The following is a 17,110-nucleotide window of genomic DNA, read 5'->3' on the forward strand; positions in this document are numbered from 1 at the left end:
CTGACCCCTGACTATGATATAAGGGTCAGTATATACAGGACAGCACAGCTTGTGTATATGGGGTAGTCACAGACCGGTCACAGCGTCCATGCTGACCCCTGACTATGATATAAGGTGTCAGTACACACAGGACAGCACAGCTTGTGTATATGGAGTAGTCACTGACCGGTCACAGCGTCCATGCTGACCCCTGACTATGATATAAGGGTCAGTATATACAGGACATCACAGCTTGTGTATATGGAGTAGTCACTGACCGGTCACAGCGTCCATGCTGACCCCTGACTATGATATAAGGGTCAGTATATACAGGACAGCACAGCTTGTGTATATGGGGTAGTCACAGACCGGTCACAGCGTCCATGCTGACCTCTTCTGCTTCTACAGTGGACAAATCACTGTACATCAGGCCTGGACCCTGGAGTGATGGCAGAAATCGCCTGATCTCATAGATAATGTGTTACATCATGTGGACTGTCGGGTACATGTGCATCACTTACCTCGAGAAGAGACGGCACAGGGGGCGCTATAGAAAGAAGGTGCGGGTAGTGTGATGGTCTGAGCAATGCTCTGCTGATAACCTTGTGTTGTGGTTGTGACATGCACCCCCTTCATAGCAGTCGCACCCCCTAATAAAAGTGACTTGTCTCTGCAGGATCAGATCCAGGAGTGATGAACATGACGGAGATGAAGGTGACGACTTCTCCAGGCCCAATCCGATTGTGGGATCTGCTGGAGAACAGGACTGATCTATGGCGGCCATACTGAGCAACTGACAGAATGCACTGCTTACCTCGCAGATAGCCAGGAATCGGCAGGAATCTAGTGGGCTCCAGGTCTCTGGGGGTCAGAGAGGGGAGCTGATCGGTGTATCCCTAGGCAGTGATTGTGGGTGTGACAGTTCTGATCTGGGACTGTTGGTCCTTCGCTGGAGGATGAAACATCCACCACCCCAGCGCACAGATCAGGGCCGTCTCCCACGATTAGACATACATAACATTAAACAATAGAATATCCCCCGGCGTCCGGCGCAATAGACTCAGGAATTAAGTAAAACTTAACAGGTGAACATCAGCGCATGAATAATATGGCTATGACTAAGTGGCGTGTCCCCGAAATGTGCAAGCCCAACATCACTTTTTCGTGTTCAATATGAGATTTTTTTTATATTATTATTATTATTATTATTGTGCTGACGTTCACCTGATGTTTCATCCTTTTGGCGAGAAGATTTTGTCCGTGCGGGAGCCTCAGCCTGACGCTGCCTTTGAAGTATCCGAATCTGCGAGTAGGTCTTTGTGTGTTTTACGTTTTTCTACACGCGATATTTACCTTCTATTACCGTCCGTAGCACCAGATTCAAACTGAAGGAAAAAAAGAAAAAACCTCCACTGCAATCTGATTGGTTGCTACATGCTTCACCCCCTTAGGTTTATAGTAATTAGGACTGTTTCTTTAAGAGGGGGAGGAGTTTTACCATCACATGATCACGAGGTCACATGTTGAGCGCCAGCATCGGCACAAACGCAGAACAGCACAAAACCACACTTTGAGAAAAGCAGATTTTGCTTTATTATTTTTTTTTACATTTTTATTATTTAAATGAGAATTCTTCCAGATGATAAGAGCTAATACAATCACATAGTAAGAGAGGGTGACCGAGAGAATGACAGGGACTGGAGAACCAGGCAAGGAGGGCGGGGGAGGGGAGGGTGCTCGTCCTTGACACCAGGCGGGTGAGTCGTGAAGTTTTATTTTCTCTGTATTTTTTTGGGTCACTTAAAAAGATTTATCTTAATATATTTTTTAAAAAAATATAAAACACTTGGTATCTATCACATCGCCGCGCTCTCCGTACACTCCATAGAGGGCTGTTCTAGGTTAGGGAGAGGTTATCTGACGTTTGCTCTGCGTTGTGGATCCCTGGATTACAAACCATTCACCTGTGTGTGGGAGAAACTCTAGAAATGTGATATGTGACTGCAGATCAATGACTACAAAGTGTACACCCCCGCAGCTGCGCAGAATGGAAGGAGCCATATCAGCATAGTGATGTCAGGAAGGAACTGCCCCCTCAGTGACATCACTCACAGGAGCCGCCCCCACAGTGACATCACTCACTCATGGCTGTAGGCTGCCAGGGTGGGCACTTTGTTTTTACCCCGGAGGACATTGCCGTTGGCCACCGCGCCCTCACAAAGTAAATGCCTGAACAATAAACTAGGAGGAGCAGCGACATCCAGAGAAGGAAATTTATAATATATACAAAGACATAGCACAGACTAAACTGGAAGCGAGGTAAAGCTGGTTCATAGTATTCAGTTTGCTACTACATACACACTGTACACTGCATATATACACAACCAGACTAAGATCCTTATATTGAGCCAGGACACAGGATGATGAAGGCCAGGTGTAAATCCAGAGAGGGTTGATAGGGGGCGACATGACTGCTCTTTTTGGGAATGATTGGAGGTCCAAGCACACCATCTCTACAACAGGTTAAGTGGCCCAATAAAACAGCAGAAAGCAGGGGAAGGCGGCTTTAGCTTTTGACCCGCCCATGCGGAACAGCTATATATGGTTAAACCCTATATACCCAACACATGGACTGAACAGATGTCCCTTAGACTCCGTTCACATGGGGAAATCCAGAATATGGTCTATACATTGGCCAGATTTCTAGGTCTGAACAAAGACAGAAGATCACGACTCTCTGCATGATAGTGACCGGATATTAGGAGTCCCTGCAGCCCCACAGTCCTGTACTATATACAGTAGGGCATGGGCAGGTAGGGACTCCAAATCTCAGATCTATATGATGTAAGGTCTCCCATCTCTTGACTAGGATCAGACTAGGGAATCTGACAGTCTGGACTGTCCCATGTGCATGGAGCCTAAGTGTGAAACCATATCGGATAACTGAGATTATGTCTAAAAGGCTTCTACGTACTCTACACAGATAGTTTGCATTCAGTAGATTCCTACCAGAGGCTGGAAGTAAGGTGAGGTGTTCCGGGCCGGGCCGTTATACAGGCGCCTGCAAAAAATATGATTAGATGTAAATAATGGGGCAGAACCTGACAGCTGCCCCTATAGACTATACAATCCTCTGCTCTCAGGGCAGGAGTACGGAAAGTGAAAGATGAGCTCATATACTCTGATTTTAACACCCCTGCTTGCTGCTAGTGAATGGAGACCCATCGTGAGCCAGTCCTGCTCGCACAGCTGCCTACTGTATATCAGGGCTTCCCTGCAGTGTGAGCAGGACTGTCCAATAATGAATGTCCACAGTGACCGACAGCAAGCAGAGTTCTTGAAAATGGTGAGGTGTATAAATAAGGACTATTAGAGAGCGGCAGCACCTCAGGGGGACCCAGATATATAATCTCCACACACACAGTAATCTGCAAAGTGCCGGTGACAGATAACAGAAGGTAAATGATATTTGGGGGAGGGGGGTTGTATATTCTGCCTAGATATACAGCAAAGACTGATAACGGACTGAACCTAGAGGGACAATTAACCCATTCATAACAGCATCCTCACCATCCTCCTCTAATGCCTAGGGGTGGCTGGGGCGTGAATCCCCCAATACCACCACCACAATATGTAACAGACAGGACAGGGATGATGAGGATTATAGTCTCCCTAGGCGAATGCACTTAGTACAGCCCGGTCATGGCTGTCATCTTAACTGGGGCTGCAAATCTTAACCCTTCTTCCCAGCTGTGACTGAGCCACAACTACCTGCAGAGATCACCACCATAGCAATATATACTTTCTGACCAAGTCAATTTATGCCTCTAGTCCCCACCAAAGCAGCACTGACCCTGGCACTAGACCCCTGGTACTAGACTGCTCCTCCTGGCAGGGTATACTCTAAAGATGCATTGATCAGACACTCCGCGCTCACTTCTAAAGCTAAAACTTGTCATCTATTTCTTTGGAACCAATGTATAAACAGAACAGAGCACACGAGTCCGAGGGTGCGGGAGGAGAAAAGGGCCGGACCTTCCACCATACCTGACACCTAATACAAGATTCTCTTCCATATACCAATACCCTATGACAAGCAGATTTTGGGGTCTGGTCACTAACTCTGCATTTTCCAGGGGACACCATAATGCAGTTATGCCTAGGACAGGGATGGGTGGTGGGTCATAATTCAAGAAGGGCCTGTGTCATGCTCCATCCCCTCCACATAACATGGTGCCTCGCTGTAAAGGGCAATACCCAGTATATACATGTATGACATATCCACAGCATAGAGACAGGACCCAACTCCCCACAACTCCAGTATATAAAGGTGATCCTTCCATCAGCTCCGGACCCCTATACTGGAGAGCTGGGTGGGTCCCAGGGTTGTGGGTGGCAATAACCCTTTAAATGCAAGATGCCATGCACAATAATACTCCGTACTGCAACACGGATCTAGGGCAAAAACTGCATTAGGGTGGTGCAGGACTTACATGATCTGAACAGTCTCCAACATGTGACCCTTTGGCTGTTGCAGAACTACTACTCCCAATATGCAGGGAACAGTAATTTTTGCAAGAGCTGGCAAGGCACAGACTGAAGAAATCCTAAGATCTAGGTGATCCTGTCAGTTTCTTCTCCACTCCCCGATTTGCTCATATGTTGCTGCATACTACACAGATCACCTCCCTTACGGGGCAGATCCCTAACTGTATACAAGGAAGAGGTTAAAAGTCATATCATATATAAGTATGTATAGGACAAAAAAAAAAAAAAATTAAATAAACACAAAGTTAGGTAAAGGGTCATTAAAAACATAAGAGACAAGTGATAGAATCCGCTGCTGTGTGTCAGTTACGAGGTGGAAGCAGGGGACATGAGACGCCAACAAATCACGGACTGCGTGGTCACATGATGAACGGAGAGGGCAAGGGCAGCAAAAGTAAAGGCTTAAGACGCTCCTGTGTCAAGGTAGGAGTCCATTCAGCAAGAAGATCTAAGGATGCGAATACAGGTAGTTTTTTTTTTTTTGTCGGTTTTCTTATTTTTGTTTTTTCTTCAAACAGTTCTCGGAGGGGTCAGTGTCCGCCTGTCCATGTGACTGTGGAGGTAACATAAGAGGAGAAGGCTCTCAACCGAGGAAGAATCCAGAAGAGGGAGGAGCAGGAGGAAACAGAGGTGCATGGGAGGCGATAAGAACTAGGTATTTACAAAAAGGAAACAAAAACGGGAACCGCTTCTCAGGCCGCGCTCTCCTCCATTTTCGCCACTGAAGGCTTGATGGCCCCAGTCCGAACCGGCTTCATCTGACTTGTACTGGGCTGATCAGGAAGTTTTGGGGAAACCAGGCCGCACTTCTCGTCAGTCCTCGGTTTTACCTGCTAGAAGAGAAAGGGGTCAAAAAAAAAAAAAATCCAAGGTGGAGCGACAGGTGAAATAATGGTGGGGGAAGGGAGGATAAGACGACCCTCAATGCTCAAATAAGGAGTCCGGCTTCAGGCGGGCCCCGAGGAGGAGACATGCACAATCCAAACTAGGAGGGGGGGGGGGGGGGGGGGGGGGGGGGGCAGTCCAGTCTCTCGCCATTTTCAATATCTCCGCTTGCTTCTTGAGACACCAAGTCTTAGTAATCCTTCCTTCTCACAGTTGCAAAGTTTGCTACAATTGTATCCAACCGAAACAAACCAAGACATTGATTGTAAACTGCCCCGATACACTGTGACAAAAGACATCCTGACACAAGAGGGTCTGCACTGCAGTCTCTGCAATCTGGATATTTCGTCACTGTGTATCAATCAGTGCAGGTAGACCTTAGTAGGTTGCTTGGGCTGGCAACAATTGTAGCAAACCCTCAGCTGCGTGCGGTCAGGACATGTTTTTCAGCCTCTGGATGTAAATGTGAATTGTCCCCAATCACTGACAGCAAGCAGAAGTCTTGAAGACCGAGGGACTGAACCACAGAGATCACAAAGTACGGAAATAAAAAGGACTAGATGAACCCTTAAAGGCAGGGTCATTTAAAGACACACACTAAGCAATGCAGAAGTGGATGCGACTACCAGACACGCCACAAAGCACAAAGACGTCTCACACAGCGCAGAGGTCGTCTACATTAGTACAAATACACAAGACACCAGATTCTCTCCATGCAAACTGAGCTGAGCAGGCAGGATATACAACCACTAGGCCTGGGCTATAAGGCTTTGTCCCTATTAGCAGGGGCCCCTTGCATCTCATAGGAGGGGCCCGCTGCCTCTGATCATACGATGGACAAAGTCTGAACACAGATGGATAAGTAAGGGCCACTGGATCACAGGACGTTACCTGTTGAGGATAGTGTCCTAAGTTGGCAGATGGCCCCGGTCCTGGTGACTTTCCACTGGGACTAGCTGAAGCTGGCCTTAAAATGAAAGGCAACCGATTCAGAGCAGGAAGAGAGGAAAATCACAACTACTGGTGCCTGGAAGAATATGGACTATGGGGGAGGGGAGGTAAAAGATGAGGAGACGACTTATGGAAATGTGTGAAGTATAAGACAAAGTGGAGGAATATCCTGCGCCTTATCCACCTGGTGCCTGGCTGCAATGTCCAATGTGACATGGGGTGAGAGGTGGAGACCAAACATGGAGAAGCTACAGTGAGGCCATGCATCGAAAGATAGGAGACACACACATACAGGAGACACCGAAACACAACACACCTGAGAAACTGCCTGCAACATGTGATCAATACTACAGGTCATACGTGTATTACATCCCTGTACTACCCTGTATTATACTCCAGAGCTGCGCTCACTATTCTGCTGGTACAGTCACTGTGTACATACATTACATTACTTATCCTGTATTATACCCCAGAGCTGCGCTCACTATTCTGCTGGTACAGTCACTGTGTACATACATTACATTACTTATCCTGTGTTATACTCCAGAGCTGCGCTCACTATTCTGCTGGTGCAGTCACTGTGTACATACATTACATTACTTATCCTGTATTATACTCCAGAGCTGCGCTCACTATTCTGCTGGTACAGTCACTGTGTACATACATTACATTACTTATCCTGTATTATACTCCAGAGCTGCGCTCACTATTCTGCTGGTACAGTTACTGTGTACATACATTACATTACTTATCCTGTATTATACTCCAGAGCTGCACTCACTATTCTGCTGGTACAGTTACAGTATGTACCCCACAGATAAACAACATAACTAGGCACCCTGAGTAATTTCAGCTCTGCAGACAAGTAAATCCAGCTCCCGAGCACTGTAGAAAGTCTCCTGATCTCCTATGTGTGTGCAGACTCTCTGTCCTCTCCTGGTCATACTGCTGTGTTATATTGTTATATACACGTCTTATACATCAGACCATCCGCCATTCCAAACAAACCAAGAAGATAAATTCCAGCAAGCAGACATGTGAGTGCGCGGCCCCCGTGACAGTTCTTACCCCATGTGGGGGTTTTCACATGCCAATCAAGAGGAAGGGCCTGGGTCTTACCGATATGAGTGCTGTGCTTGCACCGAGGTGGCCGTCTGCATACTCTGCTTGCCTTCTGTGAAGTGAAATCCCTTCATCTCCATCTGAGAGGACTGTCGAGGAAACCAAGGATGATGTGATACTCTACAACCAACATCTTATACCTGCTTTTGCTACACAACAACCACTTACTTCTCGACTTGCTGTCAGGACTGAAGGTTGCATCCTCCGCGGAGCGCCCACAGGCATGTTCTGTCCCTGTGGGATCTGAATGGACTGCGGTAGAAGCATTGGCTGCTGTCCAGAGCTGTACCGAGGCATCCCAAGCTGAGAGCCGGCCATTGGCATGGTTAACTGGAACAGGAGGAGAAGAGTCAGCAAGAGATGTGCGCAGAGACCCGGATGTTAGCGCGGTGCAGACCTCACCAGACTCACCTGTGTGAGGGGGGAGTCCATCATCTGCGAGGCCCCCATGCCCGCTGCCTGGTTCAGCTGACTCTCATACACAAGCTGCTGACTCCCACTCAATGGCTGGTAAGGAGAAGCGGCCTGCGTCTTCACCATCTCCAGAGGCTGCATGCCAGGAAACGGCGAGTACTGAGGCTTGAGTCCGGTGCCGCTGGTCAGGACCATAGCACTGGGCTGTGACAAGCTGGGATGCATATACACCTGGGACCTGGAGGGACAAGATGCAGAGCCCTGTATATACTGAATACTACACCCCAGTGCTCACTATCTGCAGCTGGGTCATGGCCGCCTTACCTGAAGGGTTGTATGGAGCTGTACATTTCTTGTGACTGGGATACAGGCAGTCCTCCTCTCATACTCAGCTGAGCCTGGGCTTGCAGCGATGTGTGGAGAGACATGGGAATCTGCTGGGCGGCTGCAGCCTATTAGAAAGCACAGCATAAAGGCAATGTGAGCGTGAAAGGAAACCCAATACATCGTACACAACTATCTGCCCTGGTGGGTAATAGGGTCAGCCCTGGGGACCCCAACCTCTGCTATAGAGTGTTAAATAAAGGGTTAAACAGCAGGTTTCTCTGATCTCCGCCACTTGGACAGGTCCACATACATCACAGACTTCACTGCACTACCACGAAAGAGGTAAAAACATTGAACCAAAATGGACATGATGTGGATTTTAATGTTCACATTGCAGGCCAACTCCTGGAGCATTTGGACAAGATCTGTAACCCATCACCCACCGGTTACTGGACGCCAGGACAAGGTACCGAACCTTACAGCTAGGGATTACAGCCGTGGACAAGCTCCTGTTCACACTGGCACAAGCCCTGCTCAAGTAATCAGCTAAGACTAGTGTGGATGTCTGATGGGCATCATGGTCCCACCTCGGCCATCTCTCCATGTCAAGGGCCCTACAGTTTCTAATTTGTAAGTGAAATATGAATATTCCAAAGATTTATTAATATACTGTAAAATCTGAGCAGACCCCTCCAATGGCCTGAGCATAATGGCTGCACACAGGACACCTGAGGCTACAATGGGCCCATCACAAATAGGCCGATACTCTGCATTATATCATTATATATCATTGCATTATATCTCGGCCTCTCAGCCACAACTTCTCCTCAGGTCTCTTCTGAGTACATAGAGAAGAGTCAGCAGGATCTATTGAAACATCATGGAGGCCGAGGAAAGTACAATATATGAAGCCATGGACCGAGCCGCAGACACTGACCTGCTGGTATCCTTGCTGCTGAGGTATCGTCTGCTGGACCAGGCGCGGCTGCCCTGCAAACATGTGACTTTCCAGGTAGAGCGGGGGAATGTGGTTACCTAAAAAACACAGGAAGAGATGTAAGTGATCCCCAGTGCAATGAGAGAAGAGCAAACCTGCACAAAGAGGTCAGCAGAGTCTCTCAGGATATGAATCTCCTCAGCTCCCTTCTGAGTACATAGTGAAGGGTCAGAAGGATCTATTGAAACATCACCGAGACAGAACAGACGTCTCCATCATCAATAATACCGTCTACGACCCCCTTGTTACATCAGGACATCCTCTCCTAACCAGATCGACATTCACAGCTGCAGACGGACAGTATAAAGTGCCACCGACTTACAGGGCAGCTCAGGAGTCTCCTTTATATTGAGGTGGCAGAATTATGAGTGCAGCTCCAGAGGTGAAGAGTTTAATGTAAAATGGTCATTCCATAGTAAGAAAGTACCTGGAAGAGATGCAGAAGGGGCCACGGAGGCCACGGGCATAGGCGGCATGGACACCCCACCAAAGGAGCTGTAGTTGACACCGGCTGAAGTTCCCACACTGGAGGGCTGCTGTATTCCTGAGCCAGGGCCGGCTGGGGAACTCTGTTCTGGCAAATTCGGTGAGTTTTCCCAGGCCTTGCGGGCAGACTCCATCTGAAGAGGAGGGGATAAGCGAGTTTATGAAATGCACTGAACTCCCATTAACCATAGGGCACAGGATAACAGCCAAAAATATCCAATAAAAAGAATATTGTAATATATACAGGATTTATTATTTTGTGGGCGATTCTATGGAGGCTGCGCCAGTCAATGATCTGTAACAAGGAACGGGTGACGTGAACATTACCTTGAGTGTAAGGTCGGCAGTGGGGTATGACATGGGGTTCAGTCCCATCCCTTGCTGCAGGTGATGGTCTCTTCTCAGCATGGGTATGGACTGTGACAGACCAGCCTAAAATCAATGTGAACAAAAACCAGAATAAGGAACAATTCACATTACTACAGTACAGGTTATCAGTCAATCCCTCCTGCTGTCTGGTAGCCCAGAGGATTTGCCAGCCAGGGCCTATAGGGTTAACATACAGAGTCTACGTAAAGAGGATTTTCTGAGACTAAGAGAACAGTCACCTATTATTCAGATAGGTCATTAATATCAGATCAGAGGTGGCTCCTGACACTCCCACATAACAGGTTCCTCTTGTCAGGCCAGTGACGTTGTGTCCTTTTGTCACATGGCCATGTTGCAGATCAAACCCCTGCAGATCTAATAGTGAAGACCTGTCCTAAGGATCAGTATTTTAGTCAGAGGAAACCCCTGAGGTTCTAGCACTGCTCGGAAATCTTAAAGGGATTTTCTGGCCCCAAGTCACATTTGCATACAGATCAGCTGTTGCCGCAGGCTCCAGGTGCACAGGGGGCGCCGCTCCTATGGAAGTCGTACAAGCAGCACATCAGCCCTGTCTACTGTATAGCAGTAGCTCAGGGAACCACCGCGCTGCTGCTCCTACTACTTCAATAGAGTGGCGCTACATGTGATCCCAAGTGCACCAAGTTTGTGTGACAATTGTTCTGTGCAGGGTCCTGGTTTTGGACCCCCACACGTAACTTACTTACGACCTATCATGTGGATAAGTCATTAGTAGGAGAACTGGATTTGGGCCTGAAAAAGACTTTTCTCCAATTTTCACCTTGTTTACGAGGGCATCCTGAAGTTTTGAAACCGAACTAGCAGCGGGTCCAGGAGAAGCTCCAGGAGGCAAAGAGTAATCTGCATCCTGAGGGAGAGAGAGGAAGATTCAGGATCTTATACACTCAGGACGAGAGCAGGAGAGGGAGCGTCTGTGCGAAAAATGTAAATAAACATAATATATTTTCCTTACTTTTGGGCTTACTCCAAATTCAATGGGAGGAACAGGAAGAACAGAATCCACATGAATCTCAACACCATTGACAGGCGGCACGCTGCCCTCCATCCTCTCCGCACCTTCTGATCCTTTCCTATTTTTTAGCGAGCGCTCGTTGCCAATGGGACCGGGCTTGTGTTCCTTGTTCATTCCAGAACCAGAGTCCGGATCCTGCAAGAAAGCAGAGAAATAACACATTAGAAACTGAAGCCAGGCTCAGGAGACCGAGGAATTGCGAGATACTAGTTCACCATTGAAGGGATTGTCCAGAATCATTAAATCCACAGTCCTGGGGCTAGAAAATGAAATGCATGGATACTTACCTGCGACCTCCTCTCCAGTCCTGCGCTGAGCTGCCTCCGCTGTAGTAGTGACAGTACATTGGCAGCACTGCTGCAGCTACCTCTGCCGATGGGCGGCCCAGCGCAGGACCAGAGGGAGAATGCATTAAGTATCAGGGCATTTTATATCTCCTCGTCCTCCACAACTGCCTGCACTTAATTCAGTGATCCTGGATAACCACTTCAATGGAGAAACACAGGATGCTGGTTCCTACTGACGGACTCGACTATGAAACCTTCCGGCCGCTCTCAGCATCATGCCCGCTCTATACAGGGAGGACGGAGGGCAGAAGGGTCTAGTCATCATACAAGGGATAGCTCACCTTCTTTTCTGACTGTTTCTGTCCCTGCTCTTTAGGACAGTCAGATTTTGACTCCATGACTGCACCATTTAACTCCTCTGGTTTCATCGTCCCATACGGAGAGCTACGCTGGGAGGAAGTGGCAGACGATTCTCGAGATTCTGCGCTCAGATCAATGCCGCTGTCACCCTGGCTGCCTTTGAAACCCTACAAAGCGAAGAACGGGTCACAAGTTACACCTGACCAAATGTTCTGTCCTAGTGGAAATTTGTTTTCACAGATTTATGGAAATCTGCTATAACATTTTCCATGGGGAAACGGGACACAGAAAGCCTATGGAAGATAACTGACAGGACAGGAATAGGACACGACCTGAGGTTTGCTCAAAATCCTGTGAAAATGTATGGGCGTGTGAATAGGGCAACAAACAGTAACATGAACGTGTGCTAGCTGGGCTTATGTGGCCGAAGATTTTACACAAAAGTGATTGGGGGTAAAATCCACTAAAAGGAGATAATAAGGTTCGTAGGAACAAGATTCCGGTATGCTGAGCCTTACATCTTGAAGTAATGATCATATTCACAAAGACTCTCAGTCATGTGCTGGACCAGTCATTCTCATGGACCTATTCACATCAATGAGCGAATCGGATCTGTGAACGCAGACCCGACAGTCCATGAGAAAACGGAGAGCACTCAATACTTCACGGATAAGACAGAACCAAGGAAGTTGGTCATGTCAAAAGGCTCTTACCATTAGGAGGAAGTCCTTGTGCAACAAGTGTATATGTAGTGCAAGCCCTAATGCATAGGATACAGATCAGCCTCTCAGTATATACATCTCCTCACTTCCCTTCTATTGAGTACAAGGTGAAGGGTCAGAAGGATCTATTGGAACATCACAGAGACCGGGAGAGGGCAACAATGTACTAGGGTCACATATAGCAGCTGGAGCACTCACCTCTGAGGATGCAGATTCTGTACTGAAACTACTGCCAGGTTTACTCCAGGTATCACTGCTGGACTGTACGGAGATACCTGCAGGGAGCATGTACATAACTGAGCATGTGCAGAACACTACAAAGGGCACAGAGCAGGCAGATGATGATCCAAGAATAACATTGTCATGTATGGGATCACACAACTTTAGCGCATTGATTTTGCATCATTTGCTCAATTCACAAAGCAACCGAGTGAGTCAAGCCACGTATAAGTGGGAACCGATTCATGGAAAATTGGTGAATTCATAAAATCCTGTATGTGACCCCTGCAAAGCGAGGACCAAGGCCAGGTAGAGCAATTGGGTACTGAAGGGGCTCATCCTTCACAGTGCTTAAGTATTGCATATGGTGAAATCAGCACAATGGTGAAGAATATAGGAAACAAGCACCAGCACCTGAAGTGGCGCCCCCTCACCCCGATTACACAGCAGACGTGCTCATAGCCTGCTCCATATCTATACATTATATTAGTGACATGACGGCTAACCTTGGCTGTTGCTCTCCCAAATCTCTTTACCGGGAACCTCAGTCTGATCCAGGCACATGCCATTCTGCTTTTTGGCGAAACGAGGAGGGATCCTTGACTGTATATTGCTGTTCTTAGTAGGGACCTAAATGGGATAAGATTTACAGAGATCTATCCACAGAGATTTAAGAGCTTCTTGGGGCCGGCTAAATCTAACCTAGACAGCATCTCACCTGAACAATTTGATCCTTCTTCCTGCGATCTTTGTCCAGGGCTCGCCGGGGCTTATTGGTCATGTCAGAATAGGCCTCACCTCCCACCTCGGCATCTTCCTCAATAACAGAGTCTAGAGAAGGAGCCGACACATAAGTGAACAGTCTGCAGGTCACAGAGGAAGCCTCAGAGGGCAGAGTCTTACCTCCATATTTCAAATCAAAAGCAGTCATGGCTTCTGATTTCTCGCCCGCTTTGAGCCCCGCCACCCTGGCATCCCGCTCGGACTTCTTGCCTGGAACCTCTCCGTTGTCACACTGGGCTGACCTTTCTAACCCATAGCGGTGGTGGCTGCCATCTGGAGTGTAAGACTCTTCAGAACAGCGACTTCAAGGAGAGAGTTAGAAAATACCATGAGAGAGCTAAAATTATCTGAACCAAAGCAGAAAGAATACAAAGAATATGTAAGTTAGAGAGGTCAACTAGGAGGACGGGCGGCAATATGCACAGAATAGCGCTACACTGCGGCCTCTTCATATTCAGGATCAGTGAGGATCCTGATGGTTTGTTATATTGTATCAGTGCTGGTAAAATGTGCTGGTACCACTAACACGACCCTCCTTACCTGGTCTTCCCAGAGGCAGGGTTCTGCTGGTAGTCACGAGAGTTCCCTCCGACTTTGGATGGCTTCTCATCATACCCAGAAGATTCCACCTTGCGTCGGTCTACCAGAGGTCTCTGGCTGGAGAAACTCCTCTTGGACAGTTCTCTCTTCTCAGAGAAGCCGTTACCAGACAGGTTTCCATCTCCGTCCACCTCTCCAGGTCTCTTCTCGCTGAAGTCGCTGCTCTCGGATGCAGTTTCCCAATCCTCGTTCACATGGTCGGAGTTGTGGTAGGAGCGCTCTGGCGATCGCCTGGCAGCTGGCGCTGATCGATCATTAAGAGGCATCTTAGGACGGGTCTGCCAGTGCTCATGGTTGGTTACAGCGCCCCCCATCTCTTCACCGCTCCAGTGCCCGGCAGATTCCCTTTCCTGCCTCAGACGTCGAAATCTTGGGGGTTTATCTTGACGAGGGGGTCGTCTTCTCACAAACGATCTCTTATCCAAACTCTCCCGATCGGAATATTCGTCTTGGAAAAACGTCCGCCTGTCGTCTCCTTGAGATTCATCGAACCCTCTCCTATGGTGCAGGTTGTCAGAGTAGTTATAGTCACTGCCGTGCTCTCGGTCAGGGTTGTGCCGTGTGCCATAAGACTCTGCTGGCCCGTTATACTCTTGCCAATTTGACCCTCCAGACTTGGCGTTCCAGTGTGACGATTCCTTGGAGGTGAATGGCCGCCTGCTATAACTGTTGCTAAGCCTGGGGGGAAGCGATCTTCCAAAAGCCCGCGGGGCCCTGGATTTAGGGTCCATGCCATTTGAGTCGTCTGAGTAATTTCTATTGGACCTCCAGGAATCTTGGAATTCTCCTTTTCTTGTCTCCTCTGTTTCTCTTTCCAGAAGAGGCTCATTCTCTGATCCTCGCTGACGGCGACGTTTGGGGAGTTCCTCATACTCTGACCCTTCGCTGTGTGTTTCGCTAACACCGCGCCGCCGAGGTACCCTATTTCGGAAATCTTCAGTGGGGTTAAATTCTCGAAGCCCTCGGCCTCTGTTGACCCTCTGACCATTATAAGGACCAACAGAACCTCGGCCACGAAAACTGAAGTCTCTGAACCCTCTTCCTCTCCCGCGGCCATGGGTCCTACCCCCAAAAGCCTGTTCCTCATCAATAAAGATCCAGTTGTTCCGTTTGGGTTGGGGGATGGTGCTTGATTCACGAGTAACAGATGACTTTGTGCCCCAAGTTTTTTCAGCTTTCTCCTGGGAAGTTCTCTCAGATTCTTGGACATTAATTTGGGGTTTCTCTTCGATGGCAGGGCTGGATGAGGAGCTTAGGAGCGTCGGCTCGCTCACCTTGGGCGCACTGTCTAGCTTGGAGAGCAGCTTTTCCTTCATAGTTTTCACAGGCTCCTTAGCTTCAGGTTTGCTTTTCTCCAGCTCCTTCTCCTCCACTTTAAGAGCTTTTAGCACTGGTTTCTTTATGGGACCAGTCCGACGACTCCTTCCAAGGTTCTCAGAGTGCGTCTGGGAAGAGTTGGCAGTGGGCTCGCTCCTCCAGTCTGCTCCAACAGTCGAGTCTTGGCTGCCTCGCTCGTCCTTTTTCCATACTTCAGAAACCATGTTATGTTCTTCCTTGGGAGGTTCCTCTTCCACACTACTGGTGGTTTCAGAAGACTTCTGATGGTGCCCGTACCCCCAGCCATTAAACTGAGGCTTCTTATCATTCATAAAGTCTGATGGTCTACATGGTGCGCTGCTTTGCTGCCCCCTACTGACACCAGAGTCTACTGCAGCCTCCAGATGTTGGTATGAACTGTCCGGTCCTCTTCTTTGGGGTGAGATGCAGTTACTGAAGTTTCCCGCAGACTTCTCATAACTTCCAGTAAGATACTCATCGCCTCGCTCCTCTATAGACTCTTGGTGGACATGGACAGCGTCGGGCCTGTCCCTGGAGGAGCAGTAGGAGCCATCAGTCCTTGAGAAAAGAAAAAGGAACAATAGAAGATGACTCAGGATTCATTTCTTACATTCCAAGGATGCAGTTTATTTAGTGTATATATAAAAGACGTTGGATCAGTAAAACATACTTGGTTTCTTTTTAAGGGGACCAGTCATGTCTTTGGAGAACCGAAGGTATAATATACTTCTAGAAAGCCAAGGAATGTCCCCCCTGACTGTAGCGGACTGTGAATTCAGCACACGGTCAGCCTTCTAGTCTTTAAACAATATCACATCTTTCATAGGTTGAGTGTGATACTACAGCTTAGCCCCTTTCAAATCAATAAAACTGTAATACCAGACAGTGCCTGTGGAAAAAGTGAGGCACTGTTGAATAAAAATGTCTATTATAGTATGTATTTGATTAAAAGGGGGTTCCCATGGCTATGATAACAAGGACTTATCCTTAGTGTTGGACCCTCCCTGAGGTGCAACACCAAGTACAGCCTCTATACAATGTACAGCGCTGTGCGTGGTAAGCAATGAAGAGGCTGTAGTGTACAACAAAGACATAACCTATAGATTAATATTGTCATAGCCTTTTAAAGCCCTTTTAAGTTCTGCAGCTAAAGAATAGACTTTGCAAGCAGAGGTCTTAAAAAAACGTAAGTGACAGAAAAGCAAACAGTGAACTAAAACTAGTCCTGCTTCTATGTGCCGACTACACGACCATCTCAGCTACAATGTACCAGCGATGGTAAGGAGTAACAGTATGTAGCCCCCAGAGGACTGTCGTGCTCTGAAACCATAGTAGCAAATAAAAAGTCTGTATGTAGGAGGACTCCGTTGTTAAGAATACAAGAAAGGCTATTCAGTGCAGGCAAGATGGTAAAGCGCGTCATGTAAATGCACTGTCTCTCCCATTACCTGCAGTACGTTACGTCTGTCGCACTCTCCATGGGTTTCGGCTGTGGCAGGGAGTAGGCTTTGCTCTGTAGGTGCACATAACTGTCCTGGCTCCAGGCAGACACAGGTTCAGCAGACGGAGGCCTGCGATCTGACGGCTGGCAATCGTCGGGCTGGCAACCTCCACCCACGGATTCTTGCTGGATCATGTGTTTCATCACACCTAGCAAGAAAACATGTTTATT

The 17,110-nt window shown here is 48.0% G+C and overlaps 1 protein-coding gene and 3 non-coding genes across 9 annotated transcripts in view; all 4 read right to left on the reverse strand.

The window, feature by feature from the left end:
- Positions 1-1,554: 1,554 nt before the first annotated feature.
- PRRC2B (proline rich coiled-coil 2B) overlaps positions 1,555-17,110 on the reverse strand; it is a 39,436-nt gene continuing 23,880 nt past the window's right edge. For 2 of the 6 annotated variants that reach the window (XM_075258998.1, XM_075258994.1), the window contains exons 15-32: positions 16,887-17,088; positions 14,041-15,996; positions 13,621-13,802; positions 13,436-13,548; positions 13,224-13,347; positions 12,697-12,773; positions 11,758-11,943; positions 11,070-11,264; positions 10,878-10,964; positions 10,037-10,141; positions 9,651-9,843; positions 9,164-9,261; positions 8,224-8,351; positions 7,897-8,137; positions 7,654-7,815; positions 7,483-7,574; positions 6,304-6,379; positions 1,555-5,360 (exon numbers count right to left, since the gene is read on the reverse strand). In XM_075258998.1, the coding sequence (XP_075115099.1) occupies positions 5,220-5,360; positions 6,304-6,379; positions 7,483-7,574; positions 7,654-7,815; positions 7,897-8,137; positions 8,224-8,351; positions 9,164-9,261; positions 9,651-9,843; positions 10,037-10,141; positions 10,878-10,964; positions 11,070-11,264; positions 11,758-11,943; positions 12,697-12,773; positions 13,224-13,347; positions 13,436-13,548; positions 13,621-13,802; positions 14,041-15,996; positions 16,887-17,088 (4,358 nt within the window). In that variant the 3' untranslated portion in view covers positions 1,555-5,219. The remainder of the gene's footprint in view (positions 5,361-6,303; positions 6,380-7,482; positions 7,575-7,653; positions 7,816-7,896; positions 8,138-8,223; positions 8,352-9,163; positions 9,262-9,650; positions 9,844-10,036; positions 10,142-10,877; positions 10,965-11,069; positions 11,265-11,757; positions 11,944-12,696; positions 12,774-13,223; positions 13,348-13,435; positions 13,549-13,620; positions 13,803-14,040; positions 15,997-16,886; positions 17,089-17,110) is intronic. The other 4 variants (XM_075258997.1, XM_075258996.1, XM_075258999.1 and 1 more) reach the window with 4 other exon arrangements.
- On the reverse strand, positions 9,033-9,113 carry LOC142185780 (small nucleolar RNA SNORD62). The gene has a single exon (XR_012711955.1). It is a non-coding gene; the product is annotated as a small nucleolar RNA SNORD62 (small nucleolar RNA).
- On the reverse strand, positions 9,341-9,421 carry LOC142185779 (small nucleolar RNA SNORD62). The gene has a single exon (XR_012711954.1). It is a non-coding gene; the product is annotated as a small nucleolar RNA SNORD62 (small nucleolar RNA).
- On the reverse strand, positions 12,560-12,643 carry LOC142185778 (small nucleolar RNA SNORD62). Its single transcript, XR_012711953.1, has one exon. It is a non-coding gene; the product is annotated as a small nucleolar RNA SNORD62 (small nucleolar RNA).

The sequence above is a fragment of the Leptodactylus fuscus genome, chromosome 11 (genome assembly GCF_031893055.1).
Source record: "Leptodactylus fuscus isolate aLepFus1 chromosome 11, aLepFus1.hap2, whole genome shotgun sequence".
Taxonomy (NCBI): domain Eukaryota; kingdom Metazoa; phylum Chordata; class Amphibia; order Anura; family Leptodactylidae; genus Leptodactylus; species Leptodactylus fuscus.